This window comes from Aythya fuligula, chromosome 16 (genome assembly GCF_009819795.1).
Source record: "Aythya fuligula isolate bAytFul2 chromosome 16, bAytFul2.pri, whole genome shotgun sequence".
Taxonomy (NCBI): Eukaryota; Metazoa; Chordata; class Aves; order Anseriformes; family Anatidae; genus Aythya; species Aythya fuligula.
This window is the reverse complement of record NC_045574.1, coordinates 6,943,151-6,968,458: the sequence shown is the minus strand read 5'-3', so window position 1 is coordinate 6,968,458 and position 25,308 is coordinate 6,943,151. Positions and strand designations below refer to the sequence as shown.

At 42.6% G+C, this 25,308-nt stretch overlaps 1 protein-coding gene across 2 annotated transcripts in view; it reads right to left on the bottom strand.

The window, feature by feature from the left end:
- RALGAPB (Ral GTPase activating protein non-catalytic subunit beta) overlaps nucleotides 1-24,647 on the bottom strand; it is a 64,976-nt gene extending 40,329 nt beyond the window's left edge. For both annotated transcript variants that reach the window (XM_032198667.1, XM_032198668.1), the window contains exons 1-9: nucleotides 24,503-24,647; nucleotides 18,210-18,422; nucleotides 17,367-17,569; nucleotides 12,166-12,329; nucleotides 11,280-11,466; nucleotides 7,923-8,054; nucleotides 6,490-6,668; nucleotides 3,359-3,507; nucleotides 3,033-3,249 (exon numbers count right to left, since the gene is read on the bottom strand). In XM_032198667.1, the coding sequence (XP_032054558.1) occupies nucleotides 3,033-3,249; nucleotides 3,359-3,507; nucleotides 6,490-6,668; nucleotides 7,923-8,054; nucleotides 11,280-11,466; nucleotides 12,166-12,329; nucleotides 17,367-17,569; nucleotides 18,210-18,392 (1,414 nt within the window). In that variant the 5' untranslated portion in view covers nucleotides 18,393-18,422; nucleotides 24,503-24,647. The remainder of the gene's footprint in view (nucleotides 1-3,032; nucleotides 3,250-3,358; nucleotides 3,508-6,489; nucleotides 6,669-7,922; nucleotides 8,055-11,279; nucleotides 11,467-12,165; nucleotides 12,330-17,366; nucleotides 17,570-18,209; nucleotides 18,423-24,502) is intronic.
- Between the last annotated feature and the right edge of the window lie 661 nt (nucleotides 24,648-25,308).

Here is a 25,308-nt window from a genome sequence, read left to right as displayed (position 1 = left end):
GAGTTCAAGAAATCAGAGACAAGAGGCACCACGGTAAAGAGAAAAGCACAAGGCAGATGTCTACTCATTCACATGGGCCTTGATCAACTGTTCTTTATTTCCTAAAGCACATTAGAAAGACTTCTTGTAAGATGGGAGAAGGAAAATGTGCTACATGTATGTCCATGTGAATCAGCAGGGATTGCTTAAAAGACTAGACTAAATTCTGAAGTAGAAATTGACACTGCATCTCATCCTACAGAGTTTCTTGTTAAGTACTGCCATATAGCTCATGAAGATCTCTTTAGACCCATTATATAGGTTTTCATTGAAAATTCATGCCACTTCTCAGGACTGAAAAACACACTAGAAAATGCAGTGTTCCAGAAAGGTGTGCCAGGGCAGAGGGATCTTCTTGGTCCTAAAGAGACTCTTTTCCACCAAGGTATTTCACCTCTTCCTCTGACACAGCAAGGCAGCCCTCAATCCTCCAGTCAGCAAGAAAACAAATCATAGCAGAGAGCCATTAAAGAAGAAATTCTTAACTGTGTGGCATTGAAACAAACTGAATGTTAGAGGGGTTTACAACTGTTGAAACCTGACACAACTGCAGTCCCAGACCTTTAAGAAATACGGTGTGTATATGGGCCAGGGGGAAGACACTATTACACAGCAAAGCTAGTACAGACACTTCCCAATTACAAAATATTAGTTAAAGCATTTGTAAATATAATAGATAATGCAGACAAAAAGAAATCATGTACCAAGATTTCTTTTAGCCCTCTCCCCTACGTGTAGGGATTGTGACAACTAGCCTGTGGGCTAGTTGGAAAGGAAAGGGCACGAGCCCTTTCCTCATGCCACACCTGTATTAGGTAGAACAAGCAGGTGAATGGGCACAAAACCAAGATCTGATGGGCCCCTCTTCTGTCATGGAAAGGGACCAGAGTACACAGTCCTCTTGGCCCACTTTATCAGTCCAGCACAGCACCTTCTGCCTTACACAGTTCAACGAGAAGACATCACGTGGCAGCATCAGGCTTCATAGATTAGACTCCTAGAAAACAAACTCCAATTTCAACTTAGACCTGACTTCAAGGATGTTGATACTTCAAGTCAACAGAAACTGCAGGAGCCCAGACCTTTAGAAGAAGTCTTGCCACATTTTCTTGCTTAAGACAGAGGCTGAGCAGCTGACTTTCAGACCTCCAAAAGATTAAACCAGGCAATCAGACTTTGGTGCCTCTCTACAGAGTTCCAGGGAGCATCACTCTCCTTTTGATGGCCTGTCACAACATTGCTACGAACAATACTTTACATAGTGGTAACAATACTCATGGCATGTTGAAAGGGCAATGCAAATGCTCAACTGAATTCTGCCAGTCAATTTTGTCTTTCAAATTGCTAGAAAAGCAGTACAGAAGACAGATGGTTTTCTGGGTCTCCATCAGTGTAATTCTCCCAAACCTACTGCTCCTTATAAATGGCAGAATGTGTGATGTGCAAAGCCTGATCCCATTATTGATTGGTTTGAAGAGCTCAGAGAGGGAACATTTTTTTCCTTTCATTCCTTTCCCAGTAGAAAAGCACTGGGGATAAAAATTTGCTACAAATCTGCATGTACGTTTACATTTCTTGGTTTAGGAAGATAGTAAAGCCCTCTGTAAGGATAGCCATATGACAATCTTCTGACCACTGTCAGAGGACTTAAAATACTGCATATGTGAAAAGGCAGTCCTGAAACTCATTGAAGGAAGTCAATTTTGATTTTGGACAACTGTGTACTTTTGTTAGAGCCAGAGCATCTCTGTTTACAGCTGACACTTCGTTGCATAAGCAGTATCTCAGCTGATATCCTTGGCAGGTAAAACACCTGATTGAAGTTGCTCAAGATATAGGTTATGTAAAAAAAATGATCATATCAGTCTGAAAAGCAGTAAGTACAGAAATGTATTAGCCACATATGCAACTGCATACACCCTCAAATTATGCTTTATTCCTTCCGAATCTCAATTGTTTCTCTAGTAATATATCATAGGGCTTTTTCAGAGGGACCTGAACCTCCTGCCACAGAAATCCATGACTGAACACTTCCAAAAACCATGTATTGCATACTTAAAAATATCTTTAAGAGATAGCTAATCCTGAACTCATCATCTCCATGCAGAGGAAGAATGGGATTTGTGATGCAATGAACAAGGAAGTTTATCAGTCCAACTGCTGACACCAGATCCTCCTATATACAACTTGCTACAACGTACCTCTACATATTTTTCTTACTTTGGCCAGTGAGCTTCTGATGGACAGATCTCTTGGGAAAGTTTAGCAGACATGCAAAATACTACACAACAGGAAAAATGCAAAGACTGAGAAAGTTTACTCTTTTTTTAATACTTATCTCTAAAGGAAGGAGAGTGTTTGAAAGCCTCTCTGAGCAGAGCACTTATTCTTCTATCATATCTCAAAACATCTAACCTTTAGAGCTGAGCAAAGCATAGGAGACCAACCTAGCAACTGAGGAGTGAAGACACGCAAAGCATCAAGCTGCATATGAAAACATGTGACAACCATCACTGAAAGGAAGCAACTTTACTTGCTATCTTAAGGATTATCTGTTTTCATAACATTCTCCAAAACCAATTAGTATCACTTTATGCAATATTTTGAGTGAGGTTTGACAATTTTTCAAACATTAAAGAGTCACCAAAAAAGCTGCCATTGCTCTGCAAGCTACTGTGGTAGATATCAGATTAGGAAATGGACTCTTAATACATTATTTTCTTTCACTTTATAACATTTTTCCCACTAGCATAATTGGGACCGACATGCTTGTTAGAGCAAGTGAGTGTTTAACAGTGAAAAGTGATTTATTCAATTTTAAAGCCCCCAAACACCTGCTGGGGTAATAACAGGTGTCAGTTCAGCTGGGAGGGGTTAACCACAATACAGCACTTTAGATTTTATTTTCTGATTATGCATATGTTAATCTTGCAGGTAGGAAATGTTAATAAAACAAGGAAAAAAATGTACATATACTTTTCAGTAATATTTACCAGTCATGCTGCTATCTCTGTTTATTCCATTATGAAGTTTACAGTGAACAAATGCTGCATCAAATAACCACGATCCAAAGAGGTTCAAGATGCTGTTAACCTTTGGCCTGCGAGGAGCTGGTAGTGGCCGTGGCTCAGTACTTGTCTGGTTTGGGCTGGAGAGTGGGGAAGTAGAAGAGGGTTGGTGCTGCACTTTTGAAGCATGTGCAGTAGTTACCTATTTGAACAGAAGAACAAATCAGCTCCTAGAAACAAATAAATGACTTCCTCTAACCGAGGAAACTATCAAATGGGATAAGAATTAAATACGTAACACGAAATCTTACAGTGCTGGTTTTCATTGTTGCTTTATTCACAGTCACTGCCCGATGCCTTCGGTTATGGGGCGGAGTTGTGTTGATAGCAGTGCTCTGGGGCATGCTCAGCCTATTTACTGGCGTGGGTGGTGCACTGTCTGACCGCGGTCGTGAAATGCCTGTAGATCAAGAAATAAAGCAAGCTTTCAGCAAGAATTCCATAAGCTCATACACAGCAGCACAGTTACTCAGCCTTTGGACCTTCTGTAAAAAGACTAGTTTTTCTCCCTCTCCCCACTCCCAAAGACAGCAATAGTAAGAAAAACACCTTTCCCCTTTTACTGTTAGCAAAAATAAATGCACAGACAAAAGAAAACTGTGCTTGTATTAGATAAGCAAATGGTTAACAGTGAGATCAATCAGCTCCCTGAACAAATACTAAAGCCAGTGCAAGAGATGGGTAAGAAAACTGAGCAGGCTATAATCTTACAGTAGCAGGATGTTAGATCAGTAATCTCATAAAACCTAGATTCGAGAAAGTATTTGTGGTATATAAGAGCTACTCCTCCTAGACAGAATCAGAAGCAATTAGCTTAGAAATTTCCTCTGCAAAATCTGCAGCAACAAACACCACTTCTTCCCATTTGAATATCACTGCCCTCTAACCCCACTTGAAGAATTAAGTGCAAAACTGCAGCATGTCTGAAGATTTGACACAGATTTGACTACATTAAGCACTTCAATGCTTAACATATACATTAAAAAACTGACTTCTCATCACTGTTGCACCCCAAGCAAATGGTCATGTATGCCCTACGAAACTATTACTTTGGTATAATTTATTTTTTAATAGATGGTGCAATATTTTGCCAAATGCATGCATTATGTAACTATGTCAGAGAGAGCAAGATAAAAACAATGTGCTTTGGCACTTGGTATAGAAGGTAATGAGATCTCATTAGCCTTTGTTGTTAGAGCAGCAGTGTGGACTCCTTCACGTGCCTGACAACACACTGTGTGTGTGTCCATCCACGCAGAGCTTGAATTTGATTTCTCTGAAAGCTCTGATGTGCCTGAGTGCTGGACTTTCAAGCACACTGTGCATTTTGTCTTCCTACAACAGATTTTCAGAAGCCTGAAGTCTCCAATTCACCATCCTACCAGAAGTTCACATACAGAGAAAAGGTCCTGGCGTGCCTGCAGCACAGTCAGGGCTGGCAGGAGCCCACAGAAGTGCTCAGCAACACAGTAAACCTCAGTCCCAGATCCCCTTCCTCCCCAAGACAGGGGCTGAGCATGTGCACACCTGAGGGCTCATCGCCACTGCCCAGGAGCAAATGGAGTCTTGGACACCCAGATGCAGGCCACTAAAGCCCAACTGCAATGCCACTGGTAAAGATCTCAGATAAGAAACCCAAACTATTCTTAAGGGCCAATAGACATTCCCTGTAGGAAACACCCAGCAAAGGTACTGTGCAAAGCTGACAGTCCCACAGCACTTCCCTCTGCTCTTCTCACAAGCCTTTCATTACAAACTGTTTTGTACACTCAAAATTAATTACCAACCCAGGTTTCACAAAAACCTCAGTTATAGTATGTTTTCTTCAATGCATGCTATAATTAAAAGCCTTTTTAAAAAAAATGCGCTGCACAGGAAGGATTCTCTCCCTGTCAATGCACAGTTGGCCATATTTATTTTATTGTTTCAGTGGAGACAGTCAAGCCCTACCATCACAGAGAGGAAGACACTTTGACAGAGTAATACGAGGAGATTGTTTTCTTGAGGTGAAGCCACATTTTGCCTATATATAATCTTCCTTTCAAAAATTTGGGTAGTATCTGATAGACTAATGAATATTTAAAATCTCACATCTAGTATTAGTGAAAAGCAATCACAGTGGACACAATAGGTTTCAAGATTCATGATGACTGTCTAAGTAGTAGCTTCAAAAACTTTCTAGAACAGTCAAAATTTGTGGAATTCCTCTTTATTATTCAGTAACTTTTTAAACAACGCTAGGACCCAAGGAAACTGCTTGAGGTTGCGAGATGGGCGGTTCAGGCTGGATATCAGGAAAAGGTTCTTCACCAAGAAGTGGTCGGACACCACGGCAGTGGTCACGACTTTGAGCCTGCTGGAGTCTAAGAAGTGTTTGGACAATGGTCTCAGACAAATGGTCTGATTTTGGGTGGTTCTTTGGGGACTAAGGTATTGGGCTCAATAATCCTTATGCATCCCTTCAAACCTGGGACATTCTATGATTCCTACAAGTGTGAGAACTATAGTAACAAAAGCTTTTTTGCAGTGGGGAATACACTACCAATGACAGTCTAATTTCACAGCCATTTTCTTTTTTTCTGAAGTTTTTATTAATCTGTTCAAGTCTTCTGCAGTCTCCTATCAGCTCACACTTCTGGCAGATGACAGCATTTGTTTGCAGACATTTAAGCAAAAAAGCAGTAGGAGACAGGCAGCTCTTCAGAGTTTACAATAGCACATTATTTCTGAAGAATTTTCAATAAGCCTGAAGAGTACTTAAAACGACGCCTTAGATTTCAAGTACTGTATAGCATTACTTAAAAATTACCAGCCAATGTTTACTTCTGCCTTGCCTTTCAGTGAAGTCTGTCTGCTGGTAACAGAGTTGTTCAAAGAAATAGATTTTTCTTCTCAGCAGTAGTAGTCACCCACTAATCCTAAATTAAGTGGAAGTAGCAGTCATAGTATAAATAACTAAAGATGCCAGTCAAAAATCAACACTTTACAAGAAAAGGGGCACTGCACACAGCTGTTGCCACGAAGTTTAAAAACAAAGTCATCAGTGTTCACAACATGCTAAAAGCATAACATTTGTAGTATTGGTTAGACAATGAGAGAAAGAAGCCCTATTTGAGAAAGATGTATGTTGAACTCAACAGTTAATTTTTCTTTGCATTTGTTTAAAATTAAGGTTACCTGCAAATTTATGCATTCAAATCTAATTACTGTGTACACAGATGGTCATTTAAAAGTGGCTGTGGGTCCCTTCCCTATCAATTCCAGGATATATTTGCTAATGATAAATTGCTACATTTGTTTTCTGAAGAATACAGATTTGAAAAGAACAAAAAAGGATTAGGTTACTATTTGTAGCTATCCACAGGTAAGTCAAACGTGTTACCTAAGAATGCATCCACTAAACAGCTGATCCCACGCATGGCACGAAAGAATATTTGAGGCAGATGTTTAAGGCAGGGGTATTGATTCAGTTCTTGAGTCATCCCACTCACATTCAGAAACTGCTCCTGAAATTTGGGGGTAGAACTAATAATGGCTGGGTTACTCAAATCCACAGGATTACTATGCAGACACAAAAGAGAGAAAAATATATTTTAGTCAGTTTAAGAACAGATATTAAGAATGCTTAACAATGCAATAGTTGAAGGCAATTAATTAACAGGAACACAAAAGCATCAGATAAAAGACTCCAAATGTCAGCTTCTTGTCCCAGCATTTTTCTATTGGAGATTTTTTGTAGCTTTTTATGTAGTCAATTTTTCCTTACTGAGTTGGTAGTAGTGGTAGTAGTCTTTAAGCATTAAAAATATATATATTTTTTAATTATTTTAAACATGTATCTATAAAAGAAAAAATTAGAAAGCTTAAAATATTACCCAAATAGACTTTATAATTTTATTAATAGTCAATGAACTGAAGCATACACTAGAGAGTAATGCCACAGTTCCATAACATTAACTGTATATGAGGTCTTTTGAACTATGTTTGTAAAAGGTTCTTACACTGTTAAAATCATTCATAAACAGTAAGCAATGAATTACATATTGCCAGCAAAAAATAACTAGGAAATGAATGGGATGTAAAAATTTGAGTTTTTTCCCTGACAAACACAAATCCTGTAACAGCAAGACCAGATTTACAGTACTTGCAACATTACCTATCATAAATTAAGAAAAAGAACGGATTTTTGATTAGTTAAAAAAAGGCAAGCTTTAAACAGTCTGACATTTAGGTTTTTATGTAAAACATTATTTACTAATTAAAGTTGAATATTCTATCAATTCAGGACATTAACGTTATACCTTTCCCAAGAATCCTTTGAATAAAGCATGCCACTTGGCTCTGTTGCAAATTTAAGGAAGAGTACTATACATGTTAAAACTAACCATGTAACTTTCTTCATAAAAACAAAGAGATACATCCATTTTAAAAATAATCTTTTGTAGGTTAAATTTAACACCCTGGAAAGCAAATGGAAGCAGTACACATCTCAGAGTTATTGTTCTGCTTTTCCTGTTTGCTATCTCAGAGAAACAGAGTTCTATTGAAGTCTTGTTTTTAGCTATTTGGCATTTTGGAGGATCTTGAAAACATTTTTTATTGAACTCGTTGACTCAGAATGCAAACTGGTTTGTTTGAAGTGGAACAACCCACTCCTGACCTTGCACTGGACTGCTACAGGGCACTGGTACAAGTCTCTCACTTTATTCTACTTAAGTACATAAAACTTAGCAATCTCCAGAGATTTTTTTTTATTTCAAGATATTATAAAAATAATGTAAGAATGTGAACAATAGATGATTATAATTATAATACCTCAGCATATGTAAAAAGCGAAACCAGGTTTGTGCAACGCACTCATTATCCATTTCAGGAGGAATCAGACCAGCATCTTCATCAGGAATCTTAAATGGAGGAAATGAAGGTCCATATGTAAAACGCAGCAATCTAGAGAGCAAATCAGATAAATCTGTCATTTAGTTAATGTTCCTCAAAATTTAACTGTGCATTGGAGCCTCAAAGAAATCAGCAGGAGGCCATGAGCAGCAATGCAACATCTTAAATCTTCCTAGAGAAATCTAGTTTATACGATCATTTAGCCTCCTTGAAGCTTGGAAGGGTACCTGTACCTGCCTTGGAGCATGCCTGAAGGTTCAAGCAAATTAAAGCATAACACCCCACGGCAGCTCTCCCATGCATTTAGCCAGGGGAGTTGCCAACTAACATAGGCACATACGTAAGTGACAAGACGTTACATAAAAAGGACAAAAGAAATAATAATCAAGGACCTTAAGCCCTTATCCCCAAGGTTCTTTAGCTGAAGTGTCCAATGACGTCAACAAGTCACATCAGGTTATAAGTCTAAATTACAAAGCACCGATGACTCAAGATTTACACCAGCCCACTAACAACACAATGCAATCCTGCAACAAGCACAGGATGGCAATCCACAAAATAGCAACCTCTTCAAAGAGGGGGAAAAAAAAAGGAAAAAGATAGGAGTTTTCTTTTGCAGAATCTGAGAATTGCAGAACAGTGGAGGGGAAACCCATAGAGGACTTAAACGCAATGCAATATCATGAAGATACTGGCTTAGATAAGCAAACTAAAATCTTTATGGTAAGCTTCTCTGAGCCACTTCTGTCTGATTTGACTCCTGCTTTATCCCCAACTTTGCAAACTTCCAGGCTCATTTCCCTGATCAACATAATCTTGGCATTCCCTAATAGGATGGAGAGAGCTGAGTGGTGCCTTCTCAACCTCCTGATGTTCCCTGACTGGTTTTTGGTTTCCCTAAGCCAAACTCTCTTGTAGTACCATTTTTCACATCCTTATTTCTCAACTAAGAGTGCTTGTTAATGGACGCAGAATGCCCCACTCAGCACTGCCCACCTGCAGAGCTTCAGACAAGCCGTATACTTTACAAAAGTAAAAACATTACGACTAGGTGACAGGGGAGAACAGAAGTCTAACTCTTGGGTAAGCTGAGTTCCTGTTTTCTCTTTCTCAGCATTGAGAACTACAGTAACTGGCAACCAATTAATGCAAAAGACAGCCAAAGTGCACAGGGAGCCCCAGTCTATCACAGGGACTAGTCATCTAGACAAGCCAATGAGCTTTAGAACAAGTGGCCTTCTTTAAGACCAAAATAGAAATAAATGTACCTACTACCAGGCAGTAACTGCTCTCCAGTATGCCACGCTGGATGCCTCAGCACCCATTTACACTTTGTGCCCCAGAGGGATCACCCTGTAGGGTATTGCTGAGGAATTACCTAGTTCCGAACAACCTCATGAAGTCTGGTGTTAGCCTGGGCTTACGCCTTGCAAAGTCGTGCCCTGAACTTCTGCGTGCAGAAGGAAACTTTTATTCTGCTATGAAGTCATATCCATGGATACAGACTAACACTGCATGTGTGTACAGAATCCCAAATATAGCTTTCCATGTAGTTTTAAGTTGAGACTCTTACAAGTTTATTGCTGAAAGCCCAATTCAGACAACTGTTTACTAAAACAGCACTTTAACTGGTTGAAGCTGGAGTACTAAAAGCACAGCTTAAAATACAACTAAATGTAAAGTTAGCATCAGAGTTCAGTTTTCTGTGAATTAGATGTAAACCAACATTACTATGCAGCAGAACAGCAGACTACAACATTACAGAATCCCTGCAGATTATGCATCAACAGAACTAAGACTGTTAGTCAACAGTGGAAGATAAAATGTGAGCATGAGGTACATGGAACAGAACACCAACGCATGTTTGGAGACAGAGCTGTGCTTTTGAGATCAGTGAATCATAAAATATTTTCTGTTATGCAATGCTACATCTAATGAACTAAAAATAGCTGAAGAAAAAACGTGGGAAATACACAGAACTTGTATTGCAGCTTTATTTCCCACAGGTTTAGCAAGTAGCTGCATAACCTGGAAAAATCCATCCACACTTGCTTTTTTAAAAAAGCAATTAAAGAGCAAGTTTTCACCAAGCTAAATAAACCCTTGCAGAAAGGCATACCACCGAATGTTTCACAATGCAGCAGTTTTAATACATTTTCAAACCTTCATACAAATGATTATTGAAGTCTAAGGAGAGCTGAGAAAAGGTGACCAATGCCCCTGCTCCTCAGTCTATCAAGTTTTCTCCTCCAAGAGGATGAGATTTGTCCCACCAAGCCTTCACACCACAAAGACCCCATGATTAAGGGTTCTGAGGCTCTCCTCACTATTTAGGGCCTCCTGCCACAGCCTATCCTCTCCTACAGCCCCCCAGTCCTCCTGTTCCAATGCCCAGTGTGGCCTGGTACTGCTCTCCTAGAGACCCACTATGGGGGAAGGAGGCTGCAGCCTGCCCCAGCTCATCATGTCACCATGGCCAGAGGAGCATCACCTCAGCTCTGGAGAGCAGGAGATGCAGAGCTCAAGGAGCCACCTCAAACACAGCAACACGCAGACACTGCTCAGCAGTAACAAGCACCTAGTAAGCTTGGTGATGGCTGTCACTACACATACAGATGATAATACTACACAATTGTAATATTAATGACTCATTCCTCACAAGACACGATGAAGAAGTCAGTGATGAAGACTGATATACATAGACAAAGAAAAGTGTTGAGTATCAGAGAAATGCTCAGATCATATAGTAACGAAACAATTGAGATCTTCACTTGCAGAATGAAGACATACGTGCTTGAACATGTGTGTACAGCTGTGTGTATACACATATTTACAACAGGGGCTTTCAAACTTAGGATCTTATCCCACTTCGCAAGTCTTAGTCTACTGTGTCAAGAATAGATCATAGATTACCTATGACACCAGCTGTTTACTGATGGAAATTGAAGTGGGAAAACGTACTATATATAGGTATATAAAATCTCATGGGAAATTAGCAAGCAGTAATTTAAGACTATTTGAGAGGTAACATTTTACAGTATACATGTGGTAAATGAACTGGGAGAGAGAGCAGAGGGATTGGAGTGAGATGATCTTTAAGGTCCCTTCCAACCCAAACGATTCTATGAACAGTAAGAGTCAAGAGTACTCTTATTACGCACTTTGGTTTGCTCGTTCATTCTGGAATCACTGTGCATTCCACAAATAAGCAACTCCAGAGAAAAATCAAGCTGCAATTATCCCAGCAGGTGTGTATTTCTGTGGGATTTCTCCTACCTGGAAGTAAGGGCACAGATGACCTTGCTCCACTGCTCAACTACTGCAGGGTGATGTCGCCAGTTGGCCACCATCTCTTTGGCAGTTTTCCAGTAAGGTGGTGTTGGGAAGCATCGTGTACAAGCCAGTAACCACACCTCGAACAGCACGCCAATTAATTTTTCAGCCAGACTTTCAGCAATGCCACCTTACAGCAGAAACAAAGCATACCTTTAGTGAGCACTCAATCTGAATAACTTCAGACTCCAAAGAATATTTCAACCTTAAAGCACTCTCACAAATGTCATGATTACATCTCACAAATTTAGATTTCAGTTTAAGCAATAACTGCATAAAGATTAAGTTTCATATCATTTTTCATTTGAGTGATTTCTGATGACTTCCTGCAATCAATTAACTTTCTTCCTTTTTTTTTTTTTTGAAAGACCAAAAATAATGCACAGAACCCAGCCGTGTATGTGTCACTAAGATATACTGGGAATTCAGCTACCAATCTTAGGCTGTCTTCCATCACAAAGAATATTTGATATCATTTATTTATTTTAAAATGGGTATAAACTGATAATGATTTTTCCAGTAGGCAGGCCAAATTGGAAGGCACATACAGGTTTCAGTGACACAAACAGGGAACGATGCTATCTGCATCTCTTCACTCTGCGTGTGTACAGAGTCTGCTGTTCTGCAACAATACATTTCAGAGAACTGACTGAGAAAGCATTCAATCTTTTCTGACAAGGCTTTCTTTCAGGATAGCGTAGCAGAATTATGAGAGCTATTGCACTCTAAGAGCTTTTAACAGGTCTCCCCCCATTCCCCTGGCAGGTCAGCATCCAGCAGAGCCAAAGCTTTGTTCAGTAATTGAACCAAATGAAAATTTAACACAAACCTTGCACAGTTGGAGCTGCTAGAAGAGTGTCATTAATCTGAAGAAGAAATAACAACAAAACCTCCCAGGTTTCTCTTGCCATAATTGTTGATTCACGAGCCAGTTTCTGGACAGCTTTCAAAACCTGCAAGCACAATCTAATCTGACTAGATCCTGGGTCTGGCCTGCAAAAGAAGAAAGTGCTATTTGAGTTCCTATGCAGGAAGTGAAGGGCACTGCACAGCAATGCATACAATAACCTGAACTTTGAGGAATTACAAGCAGAAACATCAACATTATTGAACTTGAGCCAAGAACGTGCAACTCTGCATCGCAACTGTCTCTGAGCACCCTAATGCTGCCTTAATGAGAACAAGATGTACCATAACGCTTTCCTCTACATGGCATGGAATTCACCAATACAAAACAAACATTTTAACCAGACAAAGTATAACCCATTATGCCAGTTGAATCTATCTTAGAACAAACAACATCAATGTTGTTGGGATATCACTAACTGTTCCATATGCAAGTCAGGCGAGTGTTGGAATTAGAAGAAAACATTAACAAACTGAGTTAACTTCTTCCGAATATACCTCTTGCTTGAAAACTTAGAACCAACTCTTGCCTTCAATTCCTTATATTTAAGAAAAAATGATAAATAGAGTTATTAAATAGGCAAAATAGACCAAAGGAAGAAGGGATAAGGATAGAAGCTGTCAGTGTCATTTTTCCCTACTGTAACAACCAGTTACACCTTGTTACTGCTGAGTGACGTGAAGCATTGCACAAGTAGCAGACTCTTCCAACCAGTTAGTTTATACAAGGCAGAATGGGTAAAGAATAACAACATGAAGTGCTACTGAAAATGTCTCAGGACACCAGTAAACAAAGCTGAGCAAGCCTAAATGTTTAAGGAGTGAAAGAGATTACAGATTAAAGTGTGCAATATTTGCAAGCCATTTTTCAAGTCGTATACTTGAAATGTCAAGCCGTAAACTTAAGCTCTCCTACCACTCACTGAAAAAAAAAATCATAAAGATATTACCATCCAGACTACTAAGTAGCATTACTGGAGTCCAGCCAAACACTTTTAATGTGGTATAAGCCACAAGTCACATTACGTGGCAAGGCTTTCATGAACACGCTCATCCACTAGATAAAAATCTGATTCTTAGAAATTAGTAGCTCACATTGAGATCATTCACAGACAGATGCTTTTTAAAAATACATTCCACTCTTATCTTTATAGACTAATGTATTACAGTACTGGAAACAAGATTACAAAGAAACAAGATATCTAAAGCAAAATTTCAGACTACTAGTTGCAGTTCAGGACTTCAGAGGGTTGTTCTACTGCAGTGCTTATCCTACCAGATCATTTCACAAAGCTTGGGACAAGCAAGTCCTGCCTTGGTTATAGCACTACTTTTCTCCCAAGCAACAACAGAGCTCAAAGAATATCCTTATTTTGCTGCTCTTGAAGTTTCAAAGTCTGTCTCAATGCTTGATTCCCTAAGAATCAAAGGGACTGACATAGGAACTCCATGTGACTAATGGGATACTTCTGAGCTAATCTGAGAGGCAACTCTAAGTCCCCATCCATCTATCAGTTCCTCTTTTCCACAAAATCAATTGAATGGCAAGTTGGTTGGCAGCATTTTGCAGGCTCACATCTGAAGATTTCCACAGGACCTGTCCTTTTGGTTCCCACACTCATACCCAACAAGAATTGCTCCCATGATTTCATGTGTATGTTAGAAGTTACCAGGAAGTCACATGCCCCACGGCCTCTCAAGACTTTCCAGATATCTTAGCTGGACAGAAAACACCAGTGCCATGTCTATGTTCCAGGGTGAGGGAAAACAATTTTCCTATTTTCTTTCCATTCTTCAAACAAAAGTTGGCAGTATCAGAACTTTATCTGACAGTAATAACCACCACTGCTGCTTAAGCAAGGCTTCCTGAATATCATAGTGTTCGTCAGACATCGGCAGCCTTGGGGTTGCTTGGGGAATACTCAACTACATCATGAAAAGAAGCCCTTGTTTCTGTAGGTATGGATAGAAGATCAGTGTTGGAGGGAAGGATGCAACCACCCTTTCTCTACTCAGTCTGGCAGATAGACAAAAAGGAAACAACTTGCTCACCATTCATCATTCATAATTTTTTAGCATCATGCTATTTCAAGGACTGTGCACAGGAACAGTTGATTTACTCGAGCTTTCAAACTAAAATTGCTTACACATATCTGTTCTGTATTTGCTGGATATATATTCCTGAAATGGTATTTGAGTTGACCCACCTTAAGGGTCACTTACTACACCTGAACTGTGCTTCTGCAGAGTCTCAAACCCCTACCACAACTCTGCTTGCACCACTTTTAAGGCAGCTAAGCATCCTCATTGGTTCCAGGATACCAGTGTTAAGGAAGGAAGCTATTTTAATCACAAACCTCTATAGGAAATAGGCTTTTAATTAAGGCTTGGTATTTCCCCATAAGATCAGGCTACTTCCAGGAGATAGTTCAATGCAGGTTGCTGCAAGAGCTCCTGAGTAAGCATTCTGCAGGCACCCATCAGTACCAGCCCCCTGAATTAATTAGGTAAATCCAGGAAGCATTCTCTCGTTTCCCTGTACTCACAAAGGACAGCAGACTTATCTTTTCTCTCAAGCAAGGTGCACACAACTCAGTGCTGTATTTAATCTTCGTTATAACATGCTTGCCTGTTGCTGGAATTAATTCTGACTATAGCTCCTTGGAAGAGAAACCTGAAGAGTTTTTTCTTAAAATGGAGTAGGAACTTGAACATGAAGTGTTGCCAACATCAGTCACCAAAAAAAAAAAAAAAAAAAAAAGCGTTTCAGTTACACATTGGGGCTCTTAGAAGAACAGGAGAGCGGTTATACTTTGTGATGTGGATGTAAGCACACAGGTTTACAGTCACCCTGCATCTGTAGGGTAACTCTTTCATTCAACAGCCAGCATGTGCAGCCTGCTTCAGCCTCCACCAGTGAGGCTGGAGCAGAAGGGTGGAATGGCAGTAGTGCCAACAGCACACAGGAGACAAAACTGCCTGGTAACAAGGCCTCTGGTGCAAAGCAGGGCAAGGGAGCACAGCAAGAACTACTTAATGGACACAGGAAGAGTGCATTCTCCACTGTGCGGAGGGAATAAGGATTCCCAGAGAGCATATTTCATTCTCTATCTGTTAGAGAGCTGTATAAGAGCTAGCAGGACAGACATTCTTTAACAATTTTCAGACATTCTTTAACAATATATCAGTGGCCAGTGTTTTTGACATTCTAGACACATAGATGCAACTTTTGAAAGAGTTCTGCTTTCACTGGAGACTATCTGGAACTTCTACCTCCATGTTTAGACTTCATTGTACTGCGGCTTTATACTGGTAAGTAGCCAAGTGACCTCTTGATACCACTACTGTATTGTATTCATTATTTTTCATTATGATGACCTAGTGCTTAAAATGAAAGCATACTTCGTGCCTGCATCAAATGACTTCTTAAGAAACAAAAATTTTCAGCCTCATCATGCATCAGTACCTCATTGGTACATTATCAGGCACGTAAGGAATTTCATGAGACTGAGTCCAGAGAACTGACACACACCAGAAAAGGGCTTTTAAAATTATTCACATCCAGCAGAGGTTAAGAGTTCTTTTCCATTCTCCTTGCAGCTCAAAAAAAAAAAAGTAAATTTAATCTGTATACCACTTTTGAGTCTTCACACTCATTTACTGAAAAACAGTGACTTGACACTTGTACCATACAGAAAAGTTGAGACCTCAGACAAAGGAATCAGCAGTGTAACAAAAAGATGGGATTATCTTCAATAATTAGGTCCATAAAGATACTTAGACATCTGAAACTAATATTAGCTGTAAAATATGAGACTCAGGCAGAAATACATTCAGTGCTGAGGCTTGAAACTGAAGGTGGAAAGACAGCAGCAAGGAGGTATCACTATTTCTGTTCTTCTTGGTCACACGTTCTTGTTTTCTTCTCAGGGAAGGCTTCTGTATACTGAATTATGACTTTATTCTCATGATTGAAGTCCCATGCGAAAACCCATAACCCATCTGAGCCTAGTCAAGGCATCAGCCAGGCCTAGGCTAATGGCCAACAGACAAGGAAGGGAGTGACTGGGTTCATCTGCATTTCATTGGCATCTCCAACACAATGACCAAGAAACTGTCAATAGCCAGAGACAGCTTTCTGCTGAAATCTAATCTGAAGCATTATTTCTTCAGATTTATTCCCTCTGTGGGTTCCCTGATCATCTGTTAACAGGAATTAAAATATTTTCCACTGCAAGTTAAAAGCAATGAAAACTTTGGTTAGGTTGTAGAATTCGAAACAATCAACAAGTAGCAGTGACCTTCTCATCTCAAGTTGCATGAATTACTATTCAAAGCCCTTTATTAACACAACCTTCAGATAAAGTAATACAAGCACAGAAGAACATTTTGAAGGCCACTTGCAGTGATGTGGCATTAATATTTCTGTAAAGTACATGCTTTGGTACTTACAAACCAGTACTAAACTAGAAGTAACTTCTGACTACAAGCATTTAAATACCGTTTCACAGGGCATTATTAAAACATCTCCTTTATCCAACATGTTCAACATCACCAGGTACATTTGAAATAAACTATACACCAAATATGATGTTGAGGGCACCAAAGGCAGTATAACTTTTTGTCTAAGAGCTAGAAGCAAGTATATCAACATCAAAGCATGTTTAGTGTAACATCAGGTTGTCAGGCAGCAAGCACTCTTCTGCCGGGTTCTTTGAAAATTACCTGTGAAAGATGGTCAACATAGTTTTGCTCATTCAACAGGCAGCAAGTTGTAGGCATTGAGAAGTTACTAACTACAAGGTGACCACACTTCTGATGGCATGGGACTACCATGATGTGCTCTTCGTTATCAGTTTTGCATGATACTAACACATGATCACACGGTGATGCTATTTAATCTTTTTCCCCCCTCCATTCACATGATAGATTGTTCATGAAGTTCTTAGAACAGCAAACATTTGTGTCTATGAACAATCTGTAACTACCTAAACAATAGCAATCTTACATTAACCAGGACTCTGCACAGCTCATCAGGCTTTTCTAACAGAGGTTACCTGCTTACTATGGGTCCAAGTTCCTGTGCCTTTCTCCCACCCCAAACACTACCAGCCTGACACTCACCTCGGTACAAAGAGATTTTGGAGATGTTTGAGAATGCTTTGAACATAAAGGTTTGGTTCCTTAATAACTGGTAAAGGAATGGAGTCCTTAGGTAATACAAGAGCCATGATCCAATCTGTATATACGTCGACACAGTATTTCACAGTATCGCCATCCAGAGGGAGGGTCAGTCCATAACAAACTACCTCCATCGTCCATTTTACCTACGCAAACACAAAAGAAAGTTGTTAAAAGTAAGTTTGGGCAAGTAAACAACGATCAGTGCACACTGGTTCTAATGCAACAACGTAACTGTAGTTATGCAGTACAGGCATTTCTATCTGATGTAGACATGAACTAATGACTTATGGTTTTCATATGGTATCATGACTTTACAAAGAAAGTCTTCAGTCTAAACTGTATAGAGAACTCTTCAGAACATACAACGAGCTGGACAACTACCAGGTGATGTAACAGAAGACTTTCAAATTCTAGTAAATAAATACACATGCTTCAAAAAAAAGTCACACAGTTGCTTCAACAATAACAAAGGTAACTCCACAAAGGCTTTAATGTGTTAAGCACTAAATTCAAATCCAACACCCTGCTTCTTTAGCCTGAACTTCCTGGTATAGCAGCTCAGATAAACACCAACACCACACATCGCTCACTACTAGGTCACAAAGTACACTGTTGCTATGAACTGGCTGCTAACACAAACATTATGTAGATAACTAACCTAAAAATACAGTACATTTCAAAAAAAACTTGGACTACTAAAGAAAATTATTTTCTATAGCCTCTTTTATTTAAATGTCCACTCTAGCATGAGAAAAATTACGATATTCAAGGAAATGCACTTACTTCTTTGTCTGTTTTTAGTAAACTTTCACTTCCAACTGATGATGTAATTAAAGCTTGCCCAAGAGGACGCACCACTGCATTTGCCACTTCTCTCCCCACATTTTCAGGATAGCTGTGAAGTACACTGGTATTACCCTGATCATTTTGAATGACAAGATGCAGAGATCTCCACTCCGAGTACATAGTGCCTCTATGCTACAAACCAAATAATACCTGGGGGGGAGGAGGCAAGAAAGACAATTAGTAGATATAGCTATGAAAACAGTTACCAAAACCTAAGTTGCTTGCTACTGTAAATTCAAGGTTAATGAATTTGAAGACCCATAAGAGATTTCAACAGCTGTTATATAACCTTAATGTTTTTAAGGTACCTGAGATTTTTATTTTTTTTTTAAAACATTTTCCCCTCCTAAAGTTTCAGTTAGGAACTAGTTGCCCATTCAAGACACTAATAACTTGAGAAGCAGCAGCTTCACCTTACATCTTCAGCTAGTGGCAACCCTGCAGAAAAGGTATTACAGGACTTCCTTGGCTAAACAGAGAATCATTCTATATGCATGTATTTAATTCATATAAGCAATGGTTCCCATTCATACCTTATGCCCTTCTTCAGTTGCACAGTAGTTAGAAATACCAGGAGACTGACAAGAAAATCTTACCCATCTCAGAAGACAGAATTCAGCTTTTTTTTTTTTTTTAAACATTCAATCCTAGAGCATACGATAATCAAAGTTTTCAGCCATCAGTTTTGAGTAACTGATAATGCAATGTGCATTTACCCTGAAGCGATGTAAGGCCTGACTGCGCCTTCGTGGATCACTAATTTAAATCCAGCCTCACTTTATAGTTTCACTTTAACTTCACACATTGCTACCAAATCTGTCCTACTTGCAATATAGACTACTATTGCATTTCTAACCCCTGTAAAGTCAATGCACTTCCAGTTCTTCAGCATAAAAAGAAAAAAAAAAAAAGTCTTTCTGCCTTAAGAGCAGTGGGCCATGCTGCAGCACCAGCACACACACCCCACCAATTTGTTTTTCGGCAAGCAGCTCTGGGCAGCACAGCGAGTGACGAGCCCAGCAGCTAGCCACAGGCTGCAGTCCAGCCTCAGCAGGCAGCTCTGAGATCAGCTCCTCAGCGCAGTAGGAAAGCTAAGCCAGCACAAGTTTCCTGTCTGCTGGGACAGTTTTTAAGCTAGATCAAGATCTGATCTCACTGCAGTTAGACAAAGATCTGTACCACACAGAGGAGCCAGGAGAACACACAGCCAGGAGAGGTGGCAAGAGCAGGTTTTCATACCTACTCCAAGTAACTTAGAGGTGCTGTTCCAGCAGGTGGTACCACAGCCATCAGAACTGGGCCAGCACCATCTCCCTCCTCCCCCCCTCGCACACCAGCGCTGGCATCAGTTACTTGAGGCTGCTGACCACCTGAACGATAGAAAACAAGGCAAGCAGGGCTGGCACAGGAGGGAAGGCAGAAGCATGGCACAGCTCAGATCAGCTCAAGCTGTCACAAGCAGCGCTCCGAGGACTGCTTGCCAGCTCTCCTTAGCTGGCGCGCTTCAGCAACTAGTTAGTTACACAGGGAATGTTTTGAATGCCTCCATTACACATTTCTTGGCCCAAAACCAAACAAGAAGGCAGGCCTGGAAATGCACCTTCCTAGAAACAAGCCACCCTTTAAACACGTCCGCCAACTGAACTCCCCAAATCCTGACTTACACCTAAAAACCTGCACAAAAAGCCTGATAACTCCCTTCTGGGGAAGAGGCAAGGCAAGGCAACAAGGTCTTGGGTTTCCAAACTGTGTCCTTCCTGGTTTGAGGCAGCAATCACACATGCTCATCTGACAGCAGCTTACTCAGAGCAGGTGCAGCCCGCAGGAAGCATATCCTCAGCATCCTTTGGGCATTTTTTCCTCCTCTGTGAGCAGTGGCAGGGGAATGCCTGTCCCACCACCGTCATGATGCTTCGGCTTAGATGAGAACACCTCCAAGACACTGGCTCTTGGGACACTGAGAAGTCAAAACAACAAAACCACCAAAGAGGGAACGGGATCCACAGTCCCAGTTACAATCATCATCCTTTGTAATGGCTTCACTCACTGGTTAACTTCTTCAGGTAGATTTCCCTGCTGCTATTTTTTCCCCTTTCTTCAGATCCTATACCCAATGGGCTTCATCTTCCCTCCAGTCCTACCTGGACACTGCCTTAGCCTCCAGCTTGAGCTGGGAGGGGAAGAACGAGGGGTAGAAGTGGAACTGCACCCACCCCATACACTCTGCCCTTCCCCCCCAGTCTGCAGTGGGTCTCCACCAGCGCCACGGGCCCCCCTGACCCTCCATGCTCCCAGCTTTGCTGCTCCAAAGGCAAGTGTGAATGCACTCCCCATGTGAAACAGGAGTCCATTATAGAAACAGGTAACGCCATTTGAGATCCAGAGTGTTGATTTAAACCGATTTCAGCTGCTAGCAGCACATGGTTTCCACCAGCATGTGTCAGCTGAAGGAGCTAGCAGCTCCCGCCTGGCAGGAACTTATCAGCCTGCAGATAAGTGCCAGCACGCCCGCCCTGCCTGCCCTTAAACTAGCACAGGGCTCCCAGAAGCATGGAAGTGTTGCACAGCACAAGGGAATTGTAGGCAGCCCCTATACAGGAGACGAAAGTAAATCATAGGACAGGGAGTCACAAATTCTGAAGCATTTTGCATAATCCTCATTGTACTGACACAAGGTAAGGTGACCACATCCCTCTGTATGCAGCTCCCAGCCATGCCAAAGCAAGAGATGTACAGCTGTTTTGGCTAACCTCCCCAAATTCTGAGAGATGGAGCATCTGTAACAGATTTGGGATATGCCACATCACGTGTAAGATGTTTGACAGCAGCACAGGGGTAACCAAAACCTCTGGTGCCACATAAACCCAGCCTCCTGCTGGACTGCCAACACAAATTTAATACTCAGGAGTGAGTTCTCTCAATATTCATGACTTCCTTTGGTCTTGCCATAAAATAATTTTCTGCTATACTTATCAATATACAAGGAATAATGAACTAAGGAACTATCTCAGATGTAAAATCCTTTTGAGGCAGGATTCCCTAATGTTATTGACTTGCCTCCTACATTTATCTGCAAGGACTAAAAGTTGCTTTTCATTTTAGATCCTACTGACTGCCACTGGAATTGGAAACTGTCATCATCTGTTAGGACCGTGGTACAGCTAAAGCCATCTGCAGTTCAGCTTCTTGAAACTGGACAGAAGTTGAAAAGTGCCAGCAAGTCACTTCACCATTACATCTGTTTTGAGGTTGAACCTGTGAGAACAGAACACTCTGGCAGCCCTGTAACTTGCTGAAAAAGCTCAATACAGAAGGTACCCAATGCTTCATAGGAAGAGGACCACTCCCTCCAAAGAGGATGTATTTATCAGATTACTTAAACATCTATACAACTTTGAAAAAAAAATACAGTTTTCACAGAGTACCTTGATTTTAATTCCTGTTTCTGCAATGTATTGCATTTCAGTTTTAAAAACAGTACTCTGAGTGGCTCATTTAACATCAGCCACATGGAATCTAGGAGAATTCAAATTCCATACCAACAGAGGTATAAAATCACTAAAGACTTTCAGGGTTACAGACTACCTAATTAAGGAGAGGAAGAAAAATAAATACAACTAGGAAATTCACCAAGCATCTTTACACCCAAGTTTGGAAACAGAACTCATTTATGTTCCTGGAGGCTGCAGTAAATAAAATAACCTCAGATCTTTACAGACAAACAAATTTTAAAAGAAATTTCTAGCATCAACAGTAGCGGAACAACTACAGAGTTAAAATATGTACCATCTACTATGAAACTAAACACAACTTCCAATATTCCTTAGAATGGTAAATAATTTGAATGTATTACCTCCAGAGCCATTTCAACTTAGGAATTTTCATAGCTATCATCATATAAACCACCAAAATAGGATGTTTCCGCATTTAAGACCAAAGATCAACTCATAAAAACTCTAGAAGTAGGCAAACATGAAAGAGTTACTAATGAGCTCATAAAACTGAAAAATAAAAAAAAAAGATATTTCAGTTTTATTGCTAGTCCCTAAAGCCTTCAGATGAATAGCTGCAGCCAAAATGTTTAAACTCCTGGATCAGTAACACTGGTGAAGATTACCCATCTAAATAACAGCCCCCCATTCTGCAATTACTTCGAAGGAACACACTAGAGCTCTGAGCAGCAGTGGACTTTTCGGAGTGTGTGCAGGGCAAGGGTAAAGAACCAACATTTGTTTAGGAAGCAGCTCCTCGGAGTGCGTGCAGGGAGGGTTGGGGGCAAGCTTGAACATTTAGCCCTGCAGGCTCAGCAGCTTCAGGTGTAAAAGATGTTTGCCTACAACAAACACAAAAGGGCTTGGAGCATAAGGACAAACTATCCCCCCAAAATGGAAGCTTCCTGGTTTCATCAGAACCAAAAAGGAAGAGCCTGAGCTGAAAATTCAATGGAAGGAATACTGTTAATAGAGTAGAAGCAAAGACCATCAGTAGAGGTACCCAAGCAAGACCTCACTGAAGAGTGCAGAGCCTAACACAAACAAACAGCAATACAAAGGGACTACTTCATAAAGTTCTAGGATATTAAATACACTTCACAAGTATTTCATGGAAAAACAGGGTCCCCCCCCTCACCCCACCTTGCACTGATTCCCCTCTGCACTCTGATTTTCTGCTGGAGGGTACAGAGAGCAATCCAGGTCTTGGCAAGATGAGAACTCAGCACCACTCTCACAGCAAGTCCCCCAGGAGTGCAGAAGTGCCTGCTCCTCTGGGTAGCTCGCCTTTGGAGCCCACCCAGTAGGTATGCTGCATGCCCAGCACATGCTGCACTCACAGACGCCGCACAGAGCAGCCAGCAGGCAAAACCAACAGAAGGCCCACCTGAGAAACTCACATCCCACAGGCCCTCCTCTGCTGAAAGCCTTTTTGTGTGTGTGTGTGAAGTTGGCACTTTGTTAAAGAATAAACTGAGATACGTGTCAGGATTACTGTTAAACAAAAAATCTACATTCGAAGCATGAAGTGATCAAGCAGAGGAAGAACAGGAACTCGTGTCCTCCACCCCCCAGGCCAGGTGAGCCATTATAGTGCTGCTGAGCATTAGAGTGGAGCTGTGATGCTCCCCAGCCCAGGGAAGATGAATTTGCCCATCTTTCTCACCTAGCTACAGAAGTCAGTACACGAAGCTAAGCCAGGAAAGATAGGGTTTCAGACATAAGGCACTATTTAAATCCCAGAGCTAGGGACTCCTCTCCCCCTGCACTCCCTGCTCATTAGGGTCTGAGCCCTCTTCACCACTGCGGGTCCTGAGAACACCACTGGACACAGCCCTGCCAAAGCAGGAAGCCCAGGCACCTGCTGTGCAGAAGGTTACTACCCAGGAAGTACCTGGGTACTGCCACAGCTGCAGGTTAACAAAGCCCTAAGAAAGCAAAATCATCAGTCAGTTGGGTGAGTTTTGGCTACTTTAATCTGCTGTCAAGGTTCATTACTCAGACATTGCTACTGATTTGCTTTGTGCTACCACTCCGTCTGTAAGAGCTGCAGTGAGAAAGCAATCTTTCAGGTAGGCTACCTGAGAATTTAAGGAGTTCTCGCAGCCTTCACTGGTGCCAAAAGCTGCTTAGGGAACTCTTCCATAGGGCAGCGCATTTCCTTGGCCCAGCCCCAGAGCAGTTCCCATTCAGCGCTTTATTTTACATTTGGGCTTCTTCCCCGGTGCAGCTCCTTGTGCAACTCCACCAACCGCCAAGGCACAGTGAGGAAGGGGCTTCCCAAAGCCGATGCTCCCCTCAGCCCGGGCTGTGAGCCTGCTGCTGGGCCTCAGCTACTGCTCACCTCCTGAGCGGCAACCTGACCTGCTGCCCGCGGCCCCGAGCACCGGAGGAGACGGGAGACAACGGAGGGGCCCCGCAGCGCTTGCGGGAGGTGCGGGCAAACCCCGGGACACGAAACTTCTCCCCCCTCCACCCCCACCCCGGCCCGGTGGGGCCGTTCCCGGGGCCTCAACACCGCCCTGGGCCGGCCGCCGGGGCAAGGGCCGGGACCGGGCCCAGGCCCAGACCCTTCGGGAGCCCCGCAGCCCCCGGGAGCTCGGCGCTGCCCTCGGGGCCGCCGCCGCCACCACAAACACCACAGGCCCCGGAGCAGGGCCGGGGAAGGGGGGGGGGAAGAAGGAGGAGAGCGGCCGGGCGCGGGCAGCGCCGCCGCGGGAGGGCCCGGAGCCGCCTCACCTGCGCCGAGGGGCCCGGCGGGCATGTCGGGCCTGCGCGGGGACGGCCGCTGCGCCCTCAGGCCCAGGGCTCCATGGTGCCCGCGGCGGCCGAGGCGACCCAGGGCGGGCGGGCGGGCGGACACCGCTGCGCTGCGCTCCGCTCCCCGCGGCCGCTTCCGGCAGCGCCACAAAGCGCACGGCGGGCAGCCCGGACCCAACGCGCGCCGCGCATGCGCGCAACCCCGCGGCTCCACAGCACCCCGCCCGAGCGAGCGGGCAGCGCCAAATAAGTCGCGGGGCAGAGCCGCGCGCCTGCGCAGTCCGGCGCGGCGGCGCCTCCACCGCCCTCTCCTTCTTAAAGGGGCAGCGGTGGCGGCCGCAGCTCTGTGCTGGGGGCTCCCGGGCACAGGGGCTGGCAGCAAGCGAGGGCGCTCGCAGCGAAGGTTTGCTCGGTGCTTTCGCTGTAAGGCTCCGTATCACCCGTGTTCTCCGCCCCCAGGGGTGCAGTCCTGCTCAGCAGCGCGGTTCTCTGGTGTTCGGGGCAAAAAGCAGTGCTCTGGAGAGCTGCAGCAGCAGCACACGCAGCAGGGGCTGGGGGTGAGGCAGCCGCAGGGCAGGGAGCCCGTCCTGCTTGCCGAGCCCCTCTTTCTCTTGCCCCCGCTGCCTGCCCTCCCAGCTGTGCAGACGCTCCTGCCATTCCCCTGCACTGAGCTTGACAGCAGCAGAGAAAGGAGAGCTCAGAATTTATCCACCGCAGCCCCTGGCAAGCTGCCTTTCTGTTCTCCTGCACTCAACACGTTTCCCAAAGGACTGATCATGTCTTTG